At 43.5% G+C, this 13,055-nt stretch overlaps 1 protein-coding gene across 1 annotated transcript in view; it reads left to right on the top strand.

Annotated features, from left to right (window-relative positions):
* Positions 1-13,055, top strand: part of SLC9A3 (solute carrier family 9 member A3) — a 313,153-nt gene that overhangs the window by 195,882 nt on the left and 104,216 nt on the right. The window contains exon 10 of the mRNA XM_018558948.1: positions 11,347-11,476. Within this exon, the coding sequence (XP_018414450.1) occupies positions 11,347-11,476 (130 nt within the window). The remainder of the gene's footprint in view (positions 1-11,346; positions 11,477-13,055) is intronic.

Below are 13,055 nucleotides of genomic sequence, written 5' to 3'. Positions count from 1 at the left end.
CGGGAGACGAGGAGAGACGCAAGGTAAGTATATGGACGCATGCACCTGCTTGCAGACACCGTGGGACAGGAAGTGCCAGCAATGACAGAGGAGTCAGCGCTGGATCGGAGAGCCGCCACACCGCTGGAGGGACAGATGAAATAATCAGGAAAGGAAAAGATCGGATTAAGAGACATCAGTTAAGGGATAAAAAAAATTGACTTTAATGTCACTTTAACCACTTCCGGGCCGCAGTACGTCTATAGACCGCGGCCCGCAAAAGTGGTTAAAACAAGAACACGGCTGCTTCGGCAGCCGGGCTCTTGGTACCGCTTTTAACAGAAGGCGATTGCTGTATGACTTACAAGCAATCGCCTGCTGAGGACTACAAATCTCAGCAGTACTTTATACAGAAATGCTATTGTTATATAAAGTATTGCTGGGATGTGTAGTCCTCTATAGCCTGTGCCATTCTGCATTGCTGTAAATATTAGGGGTGCACCATATATCGGCCGCCAAAACATATTGGCCGAAAATTGCACTTTTGGCATAATGCCTAAAGTGGCATTTTTCTGCTTTCTTTTCTCCCCGCGGGGCTCTGCTCTGTGTCCCATCGGGGAGGAGAGAAAGTGACAGCCGGCCGCGCGCTGCGGAATGAGAGCGCTGTGTTTCTGGGGGTTTTTTTTGGGGGGGGGGCAAAAAAAATCTTGCACCAGGGCCCTTTGTTCCTTCCGCCACTGATCAGCACCACTGATGTGTGTGTGTGAGGAAAGACCATTAGACTAAATATATCTCTCTGTTAAAGTTGAACTATGAGGTGAGTGCTTTTCACTCACCTCATAGTTCTAGCCGAACTGTGACAATGAGACTGTCACAGGTCGGCTCAGTAGATCGGGAGGTGAGCGAACACATACCGGGTTCGCTCGCCTCTCGATCCTGTCACGGCTCTCTGCCGTGACAGGGGGAGGGGCTGGATTCCCTTCTCCCCGCTCCGATCTGCCAGCGCTGACTGGTGGAACGGACGGGGGAGGGGGCGGGTACAGCTGGCTCTGCCTCTAGATAGGCAGAGCCAGCTGTCACTCACGCAGCTGGGCGGATCCCGTCATCTAAGTCGGGATCCGCTCCGGCGTCTCAGTATACCGCGAGCTGTAGCTCGCGGTATACTGAGCTTAGGGTAACGGGAGGATGCTAGTTTGTGTCCTCCCGTTACCTTAAGGAGAACTATGGGGAAAAACACTGACCCCATAGTTCTCCTTTAAACCATTACTGCTGCATCTGTGTAACCTGCTTATGGACACCCAGCCTCTGGCAAGTACTCATTGTGTGCCTTGTATAATATATCTGTGCCTGAAGAAAGCATATTGCCTGCAGTGCCAAATGATTAAGCTGCAATCTGTATCTTTTGTGGATGTATTGTGAACCTGTGCCTTATATGCATAAAAGCAAACCGTTCTCTTCACTTTTGTAAATAATATTTTCCACTACCGCCTATCCGGCAATTAAAGTTACTTTGTTTGCAATACTATGCAGTGTGATTCCCTCTGTAAAACAGCCACACTTTAGCCCCGCTTAGATTTTTGCGCAGTCGGCAGGATCTCAGAACCATCTTCCACAGCGGCGGGAGTGGCTAGAGGGTAAATCATGGCACCTTATGGAGCAGCTTTGGCACTGATCCCTAAATTTAATGGAAATTAATGGCACAAATACCTCCCTGGAAGACTGGGTGGAGACATTGGACAGCTCAGCCCGCTTGTTCCAAGTACCTGCAGAGCAAATTGCAGATTTGGCTGTTAATTCACTAGAAGTTGAGGCACGCCGGGTTGTGTTGGTCCTGCCAGAAAAGGAAAGAGACAGTAGAGCAGCTATTGTGGCGCGCCTGGAAAGCTTGTATGATCAGAGTACCCATATAGTTGAACTCCAGAGGAGATTCTATACCCAGGGGTCAACATGAACGAGAGACTATCCCTCAATATGCTGTGGCCCTGCAGGAAATCTGGTGCCAGCTGGAGAAAAAAATGGCATCTGCCGGAACAGGAGTATCTAACCCTGATCAACTCATCCGGGACCAGTTCCTCTTTGGTGTCCGGTCCTCTTCATTAAAGAGAGCCTTAAGGGATAGATTGAAGGCTGATGACACAGTGAAATTCACCATCATCCTCCAAGAGGCAATTGAGAGAGAACAGGAAGAGTTGGAACCTGAACAGGCTATTGCCAGAAGCCAGGTAACCGTCACTCAAGGGATCAGGGAGTTGTCAGAATGCAAGGATGTCACTAATCAATGTCCCTCATAATTTACGGCTAATGAGCTGTCCTCGCTAGAAAGAATTGTGAAATACCTAGCTGATTCCGTGGCTTCCCTCAAACAGGAAATATCCGCTGTCCAGAGTGGGGCTTCCCGACCTAGTGCTATAAGTAACCCCCTCCGGAGAGATCCAGATATGGATCGCAAGTGCTGGCAGTGCAGACGGATGGGTCACATTTCCAGGAACTGTGAGAGAGGGAAGATAGAGGCCTCACCAATACCATCTTTTACAATAGAGGTTCCCATGGCGGAGGGACGACTCATGGGAAGTATTAATTCACAGCCTCAACGTGACCCTACAATGATATCTGCCTGCCCAGTCGTAACTGTGACTTTCAACGGCTGGTCAGCTCGCTGTCTGGTGGACACTGGATCAGAGGTCACTAGAATGGCCTATAACTTCTACCTGCAACATTTTGGCCAGACTCCAACTCAAGACCCCTCCTGGCTTAATCTGAAAGCTGCTAATAACCTGCCTATTCCAGTAGTAGGGGTCACCTGGATGTCCATGAAGGTCTATGAGCAGACCCTCCCATGGGTCGGGGTGGTGGTGACCCGAGATGCCTCCTTCCCAGAGATTCCAGTGGTGTTGGGCATGAATGTCCTGAAGGAACTGGACTTAACCTGCCTTCTACGGGAGGCTTTAACGCAGGCATCCGAACAGTCAGAAACTCAGCTGCAGAATTTGATTAATGCTTGTCGTCTGTTCAGACACAGGGTCACAAACATACAGAGAAAGTTGGGGTCATCCGCCTCCCTACCCGTCACCGGGTTGTCATACCCCCACGTCATGAGTTAGTGTGCCCCCTTCCTGTGGTGGCTAGAAGGCACGTAAGAGGAGCCACTGTGATGGTAGAACCACAACGCAATATGGAAATAAAAGGTGAATGGGTAATAGCCAGGACTCTGTCTGTTGTCCAGCAGGGACAAGTGTTGGTGCATTGGCTTCTGGATCTCCTCAACTGGTGGTCTCCGCATCAAAGGGAGGGGTTTGCTCACCTGTGTGCTCCTTATCTGCTGCATGCCATGCAGAAATCATGGCTGCAGCGCTCTCTGCTCCCATAGATTGTTAGCAGGCAGAACAAACTGGAATCCTGCTAAAGGTGTGCCCGGTTAAAAATAGAATATGTGCAGGGGGCTTCATGGGGCCTGATCAACTGGAGATATGTTCTCCTTATGTGGCTGATCTGCAGATTTTTGGGGAAATTCCTCCAGATCCCTTACTCACTTCTTCCCTTAGTATGGTGAATTTTCTTAGTAGTGTGGCTAAGTATCATGTGCCTGACTTGCCAACTAAGATGCCTCACTAGACAAAGGTGGGTCAGGAGATTCTTAGAACTATATTCTGGTCTTAAAGTTTGGCAAATCCTGCATAGCTCTTCTGTCAGACCCCAGTAACACCTCAAGATGTTGAAGTGGATGGCTTTTTCTGATCTTGTTCTAATGTTCCCCTTCACCAGTCTGTGGTATGCCCTTCACCCCTACTCTTTGTAGGGGTACCTCTCATGCAAACTACTCCCTTTTTTTTGGTCAGGCTGACTTCATGGTTGCTACCCTTGAGTTCTCTACCAGTCTCAGGGGTCATGTAGCTATTCATATAGGATATTACACTGTGAGGGTATTTATAACCCTTGGATATTTTGCTTTCAAGAATGGTTGCCTGACCATTATCATAGATCCTTTCTGCCACAAATACTAAGGTTTGAGAGTGTAAGGCTTAAGCCTTTACATGTAAATAGGCTGGCCTTGTGGATCTGTTTTTGTCCAAGGTCTCCTTTGAAAATCTGTTCTCTTGGGGTCTTGCCCCAGTGGGTTTTTTTTCTGTTAACTACATCACATTGTTCGTCTGTGTTGTTCCACCTGTTTTTTTTTCACCGCCTCTTACTGGTGCAAGGTCAGTGTTCCTTTGGGTGGAATCATTCCCCTTTTGGCACTGAGCTCTATTGTGTTGGTGCATCTATTGTGTTGGTGTTGGTTGTGCTTCAGCATCAGGTTGATTCTCTGTAGCCTTTCAATATTATTATTTGTGGCTTCCCCATCTTGCAGGGATTTTCCCTTATCTGATTCAGATATTAGCCTTTCAGGTAGTTGTAAGTTGCAAACAGTTCCTTCTTATGGGCCTGTGAATGGATGTTGCCCACCCCTCAGTTGGACTGCTTTTGGATGTCCTGACTGTTTCTTAATTCATGTGTCACTCAAAGGACAAGGAAAAAAAAAAGATTTTGACTTACTGTAAAATCTTTTTCTTGGTGTCCATTAAGGGACTCAGGTCAAATAAAGTTCCTGTTTTTTTTCGGTTGTTTTTTTGCTTTGCCCTTGCTACTTGTTTTCCACAAAACAGAGGCATGCTGAGGGATTACTGGCTTGCAGTGTTTCTGTATTCCAGTGTGCTAACCTGATATGTGGAAGCCACACTGTCTCATCAAGGCCCCTCTGTGTAGTGTGGTCCTAAAGCTAATCTATGAGAGCCTTCATCTTGGAGCATATATAGCAAAGGATGAATTGCGTGCAGGTTTGCCAGAAGGTAGCCAATCCTTCTTAAAGGCACAGGGACACACCATAAGCCCAGCACATCACAATAGCAGTTGAAGTCCCCAACAGTGTGTCCCCACGCTAAATCCAACTAGTGAAACAAATAGCAAATGCACCCATCAATTCATAACTGGGTTTAAAGTAAGGTGCACATAGAAGGGCTTTAGACTGTACAAAAGCAAAAATTTCCCTGCACACTCAACAACCAGCCTGCAAAAACATTGACACTAAGTCCTAAGTATGAGGGTTAAAACAGGTTTTAGTTGCACAACTTTTGAAAAATATGTGGAAGCCACACTGCTTTGTCAAGGCACCTCTGTGTAATGGGATCCTGACTTTAATCTATGAGAGCCTCTATCTTGGAGCATATATAGGAAAGGATGAATTGGGTGCAGGTTTGCCAGGAGGTAGCCCAATTCTCCATAAAGGCACAGAAGCCTAGCAGATCACAATGGCACCTGAAGCTCCCAGTGTGTCCTTACACCAAATCCAACAAGTGAAACAAATGGCAAGCGCACCCATCAATGGCTGTGCCCAGACCAGCATTTGGCTCTAAACACTATCAAAGGTCAGGTTTCTGCCCTTACTATAATGTTTCAGAGACTGTTGATCTCTCACTCCTTGATTAAGTTGTTTTTTACAGGGGGTCCTTTATGTAGCTTCTATGAAAATGATGTAGAGTTTTCTGTCACTCTGAGATTTCTCTGCACTCCAGAAACATTCCTCTCTCTACTCTCTCCTACAAGGTCGTATGCCTTGTAGCCATCACCTCTACAAGATGAGTGTCACTTTTTTGTTTTGGGGGGTAGTAGTTTGGAGTTTCTATCTTGTTTCAGAGACTACTGGCCTCTCATGCCTTGATTAGAAATTATTCTGATTTTCTCTGCACTTCAGAAAAGCCTTTTCAACCTATTAGACAAATTTCTCTCACTAGTTTCATCTACAAGGGGCATTCTTTGTAGCCATCACCTCTCCGAGGTGAGTGTCTGAGCTGGTGGTCATATCTTGCAAATAATCCCTCTGGTTTTGCATAAGATCAGGGTGGTGTTAGGGTCTTGGAATTTCTTCTTGCCTAACATAGTAACCAGTTTGCAATGCAATCCCTGTCTGTGTTTGCTTGAGCGGGACAGGGATGGCCTTCCAAGAAAAAAACCTGTAAAAAAAAAATTGAAATATGTAAAAAATGTTATATACCTTCCACAAATAAAACATTCTCCAGCTGTATACCTAATCCAGACTTGCTTTGCCCATGAAAAGAAGATATGAGGGAGGTCAGCAGTCTATTGCCATAGGATTCTACACTTAATTTTTTCTGCTGCCTGCCCTTCCTCCTGGACATAGGATCCCCCCCCGCCTTCTGTGTGCTGCTGTGTTGTGGAGGGGCGGGCAGTCTATAGCCATAGGTTTTCCCCTACAGCTATGCCTCCAGTGTACTAAACATAATAAATAAAAACAAATGTAAGCTTGCCCCTTTTTACGCCTCTTCTCTGCCAGCACCCCAACCCTCCTCATATTCACATGTAGCCAGCAATCATGTGGTTCAGGAGCGGACTATGGATGCTGCCTGCAGTTAGGCCTGGTCACTGTGCAGCACCTTGGTCATCAGAGAGGTTTTTCCAACAGCAGAATCAGCAGAAAGAGATGCCTTGCACTACCTCTTTAAAGCAGCATTGTGGGCTCCCTTTTGGTATGCCCACAGACTGGTAGATGCCCTTATTCTTACTCATTACTGGCAGCCCAATCCTCCTTCTCACCACCACAGCACCATCATCACAACATTCCTCCTCCTCTTTACTACCAGCACCCCAACCCTCCTCCTTGTATTCCAATGTAGTCAGCAATCATGTTCTGAAGCTGACTGTAAGTGCTGCTTGCAGCTAGGCCTGTCCCCTGTGCTTGTAAAAAAATCCTTTCAGGGATAAGAGGATTGGAGGCACATTTGTCATCAGAGAAGCCACTAGCAGGGTGAAAAAAAACAGCTTATAAAGATTGAAGGAAGTTGACAAAAAGGAGATGACGGTGGAGGGCAGGATTAGATGAACACACACTCCACACACAGCACCCCTACTTCCCTTTTTATGCCTGGTAGGAGTTTCAGCCCAAAGAGCCTGGACAAAGTGGGGCTCAGACCTCTGGACTTTGGGGTGGTTATAGTGTAACTTTTTTGCAGCTCTAGATGGCAGCCTATGCCTACTGCAATCAGGTGCTGTGCTATCCAGCCACTGTACAATGTTTGTGGCTATTGGCTCTTCAATAATACACTCTAATGTTTATTTCAAGATAAAACCTAGCACATACCTGAAGTCTATATTTGGAATATTTTAGGAATAATTAGGGGCACAGGAATGGAAGGGGGGTTTTGGAAATGTGGAGTTTTGAACTGTTTTTGTGTTTTGAATTTTTTTTTGCAATGTGGCTCTGTGAAAAAATAAACTCGCAAACTACACAGTTATACTGTTGCACCACTGGCCAAGTGGAGGGTTTTTTTCTTGTAGGGGTACACTTTTCTATAGCATTAGATCTGTGGTAGCAGTCACTTCCACAGTTCCATTCAGGCCTATTACCGTTGGATAAAAATATCGGGTTTGACAGTGAAAAGTACCCTTTTCAAAGTTGAAATTAATCTAATCTGGGATGTGCTACTGTATTACACGCTTGATGTTAAAGTCACACTAAACTCCGAAGTTAAATCTTAAAAATGCATTTAAAGTACACTTACTATTAACAAAAATGCAAATTATTTATCAGTCAGCTGTAGATCGTCCAATCATCTCTGAATTCATGCCGGCACTGTCCTTTAGAGATGTCCAGTTCATGAATAGCCACATAGCCAATAGCCACAAACATTGTTCTTTTGAATCGATTCTCTTCAGTGAACTGGAGGAGTCGATTCATCTGAGTGAGCTAATCTGTTTGAAGCAGCTCAGTGTGTGACTCAGTGTGGAATGTATAGCAGAGAGCCGCTCTTGTAATATGATGCTAGAGTGAGAGCCAGGCTTCTGCCAGCCCCTCTCAGCCCACCCCAGCAACCAATCACATCTGTGAACCAACAGCTCTGAGTCTAAGAATCGAATGAGTCTACTGAGTTAAAGAATCGAATGAGTCTATTGAGTTAGTAGACTCATTTGATTGTTTAACTCAGTAGACTCATTCGATTCTTTGAGTTAAAGAATCATGAGTCATCAGAGGAGTTACAGAGTCAAAAGAATCGTGAGTCACCACCAGTAGAACAATACACTGAATCAATGAGCAGGTTGCAGCAGTGATAAGGGACAGAGAGAGTTTGGATTAGAGGAGATCCTCATTCAGATTGATGGTTTAACCCTTTAGGATCACATTGGCTTCTCAAGGAGATATGTATGTTAAAGGTACAGACATCCCTTCTGAAACATATGTCTCATTCAGTAGCTATATAACTAAATGAGAGAGCTGTCTTTTTTTTAAATAACATAAAAATACATTTAAACTTCCTTTTTAATTATATTATTTACCCCTCCTCTCCTGAGTTTTTCACACCCCCTGAATACTTGGATTTGTTTAGTTCCGACAACCATGACCTCTATGAGTAGATTATTACACATTTACACACAGGATTTTAAAAAATAAACAATGTTTGGTTTTAGTTTTAATCTATTTTATTATTTTTCACTTAAATTTATTGATAGCTGCCTGACACCAGCTAGGACAATGTCAGCACGAATTCAGAGATGATTTGAGGATCTACAGCTGAGTGATACATAAATAAGCTACGTTTGTGTTATTAGCTAAGGTACTTGAATGTATTTTTAAGTTTTAAATCAATAACAGTTTTAAAATATGTAATGCCAGAATATGGTGTTGCTGATGCTTTCCATGAAAATCGTACTGATTGGTGTTTTTCCCATATCACCTCTCCCCACTGTATGGTATATTTAAAATTTGTTTCTCATTTGTTAAATGTTTCCCATGCTTTTTTTTGACAATACCTTGCACTCAGCTAGCACTTTCAAAACCAAGTGGACAGCGGCAAGTTACACTATAATATCAAACATCTACATGCAAGTTACAATCAATATTCTGTTTTTGTCAGAATATATTTTATGGTTTGTTTGGTGTTACTTTTTTCATATTGTATCTTAAATATTTCCATATAGATTTGTTATGTAGGGATGGGCTCGATGTTCAAGTAGAAGAACAATTCGACGCAAACATCAGTAGTTTGTGTGTTCAGCGAACACACAAACTATCAGGGCGTTCGGTGGACCAGCGTTCAGCGCTCTGCATAGTGCCTTGTGAATCCCTGATTGGGTAAACCAATGCACCTGACCACAGGTCAGGTGTAAGACTTTAACCAATCACAGCACAGTGCACTGTGAGAGCCATGATTGGGCAAAATAATGATGACTTTGCCCAATCATGGCTCACACAGCTAAGTCCTGTAAGGTGCCGGACAAATGAAAACAGTTGGGCAGAGCTAGCTAGCTGTCACCGCTAGCTCACCCAATTGTTTATATTTTGACAGCATCTGTCAGAATGCCATTCTGCGGCGGGAGTTCGTCGTGAGCGAACGGGTCGGTGGGCGTCGGATTTTTAAAAAAAATATTTCCAGGGAAACGGAGAGGGCCTCTCCAAGTAACATAACTATGTAACCAAATAGTGGTCGAAACGCTACGCAATGCTGCCCATCGTGAAGCAGACTGGTATCAATGTATGGTATACTCAACCCATAGTGATGCTAAAAACTTTGTAAGACAGCTTAGGAGAAACTAAGTGCGGGACGGATAAAGATTTCCTGGGCAGAGTGGATTGCATACATGGTCAAAGGTACTTAGGGAGCCTATAAAAAGGGGGAGGTTTAGGAAGAAAGAGATAGAGAAGCAAGAGGGGAGATAGGAGGCCGATAAATGCATAAGGTGAAGATAAAGACAAGAGGAAGAGACATGAGAGGGGCAGAAGAAAGGGAAGGAAAGAGCAAGAAAGGAGCAAGTAGTAGGGAAAAGAACGTAAAGTCTCCCATCCACTTGCTCTGCCCCTAGGAAATAGGGCCAGAGTCAGATGAAAGGAAAAGAGGGAAATGGAGAGGAGGAACAGAGAAGAGGTAATAGAGAGAGAAAAAAAGGGGTGGGTGGGAGATAGGGGAAGGAAAGGAACAAGCTGCAGTAGTATGCCAGGAGAAGGAGAGACATAACTCATCTAGTGAGTGTAGTATATGTTTTCAAGTCTTTGAACAGGTACCATGCCGTCCAAGTCTTCAGGAAACAAGACATTTCTCTTTGCTGGAGTGGATAAGCTCTTCCATTTCCGCCACCATATCCACTCGTGCCAGCCACTCTTGAATAGTCGGTGGTCGGGGTGATTTCCAGTGACTAGGAATCACAGGTTTTCGGTACATTCAGTAAGTGCAGCGTCAGGGAGGTTTTGGAGATATGGTGGGAATCCTCGAAATGGTATAATAATAATGAGGCTGGGGAAAATTCAAGTGAGACACCAGTGATGAATTGAATGAGAGCGTGTATTTCTTCCCAGAAGGGGGTGAGGAGAGGACAACCATATGTGAAGGAGTGTGCCAGTAGCTTGAGAGCACCGCCAGCACGTGTCAGGGATGTCTGGGCAGAAACGGTGAAGCAGCACCGGAGTTTTGTATCCCTGTGTGCAGAGTTTGTAATTGATTTCTTGAATCTGGACGTTCATTGAGCTAGTGAGCAGTAAAACGTGCATTCTTTCCCATTCGTGTGAGGATAACAAGAGAGACAGATCCCTCTCCCATGCTTTCATAGATGGCTTAGGAGTAGAAGAAGTGGGCTCATTTAGGATCGCGTAAATCGCTGAGATTGTGTGTGTAACCCTACAGGGGGACGTGCAAAGTTTCTCGAAGGGAGTCAGAGGTCTCATAAAAAAGTGCCTATTCATACTAGAGTTAAGGAAGTGGCGAAGCTGTAGATACAGGTACAGGTTCTACAGGTTGAACCGAATTTAAGTCAGAAAGTGATCGAAACATACCCTGATGGTTACAGAACATGTTTGCGAGCTTTTTTTTTTTTAAATGTAATTTTTTTCTTTATACATGTCGCTTTTTGCTGCAGCAGGTTCTATACATTGTACAGATGCGCCACTTTACAGGGAGTTTAAGAGGACCGCCCAGGCACGATATTTAAAGGCATTTTTCATTTTTATTGTTTCACTTTAAGCAATGATAAAATCACCGCTCCTTTAAAATGTATTTTATGTATTTTATGTATTTTTATAAGTATTTTTTTCATTGATACATGTCTCCTAGGGCAGTACCTGAATCCCAATACCCTTTTTATGGCCAATAACTTGCATATAAGCCTTCAAAATGGGGACATTTGATTTTCTGAGTTCTGGTTCCATAGAGTTTCATTGAGTTCAAACTTTTTCCATGTTCTAAAGTTCGAACTCAGGTGTGTTTGGCCCATATTGTTATGCAGCAGAACATTTATTGAGTTTTTATATCATAATTTTTTTATTCCTTTTTATAAACTAGTTTCATTTCATAAACAAAATATATTTAACCTTGACCTGTTTTTGCTTAGGTTTGCAAAATTTGATTCAAAATATCTCAGCAAACTTTTCATGAGAAAATCAGCCCAAAAAACACAAGATCGAATTCTCAGTGTTTTCCATGACCTAAATGTGAAGGATGCTATAAGTTATGTTGCAGAGGTATGTACATCGTATAAAACAATAGCATACTGTGTTTGCACCACTGTATTAATAACAAAATTTACAGCTAACTTTTGATCTGATTTTAAAGATGATTCCACAGAAAAAAAGAAACTGTCATTTTGGAGTAAATTGATAAAAAGATTTAATATAAAACTGTATTTCCTTGCGTTTGGTAAGATCTACAGAAAATAAAAACAGCAATATTTTTTTACAGCAAAAATAACTGACGAGCAGAAACAACCTTAAAGTAATAGCTACAGGGGCATTGCCAAGTTCCTAAAGGACTTGGGGTACCAGTCAAAAATGAATGTATAAATAGAGCATTGCACTACAAAAAAATAGGGATGAGGTTTGAATTAATCGCACAATAGGTTCATGGTGAATCCAAAGCGTTTGAGGTAAACCATTTATGGTAAAATTTGCCAGTACTTAATTTTAAAGGACCCATAACACCATGCCTAACCTTTCAACTGTGATCATGAGGGTTAGCATGGCCAATAATGGGGTCTTTGCTATGTGCCAGCTCCCCCACTATAAACGGGGGGCAGCAGCATTTGTAGATGTGTGTTGGAGCAGTGTGGGGAGAGCTGACAGCCTGTGTATGGCGAGTTAGATGCTATACGGTGTTATATTTTGCTAAGTTACTATGGACTGCACTGTGCTGGCCTACATAGTCTTATGTACTCCTGCGTTCACAGATCAGAGACCGTCCTTTTTGCTGTAGTTGTTCCCTCCTTGCAGTGTTTTTTTGTAGTGGTTTGTTTGGGATTTTTTTTTTCTATTTATTTCATGTTTATCAATCTTATATTTTGTTTTTTAAAGATGGTTTTTATTATCATTATCAACATTTTTACAAAACAAGCTCACATAAGAAAGGGAAAACCAGGTCAACATACCCAGTAACACGCTTATAAGCCAAAAACATAACAAAAATAAAAACCACAAAGAAGTTACAGTCTCAGTACAGAAGTGCAAGATTTAGCATCAGCTGACATCGTACTCAATAGAATTCACAAGAAAAACAAGTACTCCCAGGTATTATACTAAATTACAAAGTTCAATCAGGTAGGATCAACTGTTATAGTAGTAGTAGAAGATAACCATGGTCCCCAGATACGATCAAAGCATTGCGCATTACCCCGCTGTTCGTAGGTGATCTTATAAAGAGGCAAGAATTGATCAACCAAACATTTCCAGCCACTCAAAGAAGGAGCCCTAGGGCTACCCCAAACCAGAAGGATGGCCTTCCTGGCATAGAACAAGAGAAAACGGATGAGGGTCTGAGCCCCCGTATCCAACATCAATCCACCAAAAAGACCCAATAGGCAAAAGGTGGGATTGCATATATTGGGGAAACGAAAAACCAGTCTCCATGAAAAAGGTAACTTCAAACCAAAAGGCACGTATATGTGGGCAGGACCAAAAGGAGTTTAAAAATCTCGCTCCCCGACCGCTGCGTTTAACTGCCTCCGGGCCGGCTTCTTTTGGGGGGTCCTAGGTGACATTAGGGGTCTTGGAGACCCCTGATGTCTCCATAAAGAGGACCTGTCACATATTTTGCTATCACATAGGGGGG

The sequence above is a fragment of the Nanorana parkeri genome, unplaced genomic scaffold (assembly GCF_000935625.1).
Source record: "Nanorana parkeri isolate BGI_ZX_2015 unplaced genomic scaffold, ASM93562v1 scaffold370, whole genome shotgun sequence".
NCBI lineage: Eukaryota > Metazoa > Chordata > Amphibia > Anura > Dicroglossidae > Nanorana > Nanorana parkeri.
The sequence above is the reverse complement of the archived record's forward strand: the minus strand, read 5'-3'. Positions and strand labels throughout refer to the sequence as shown.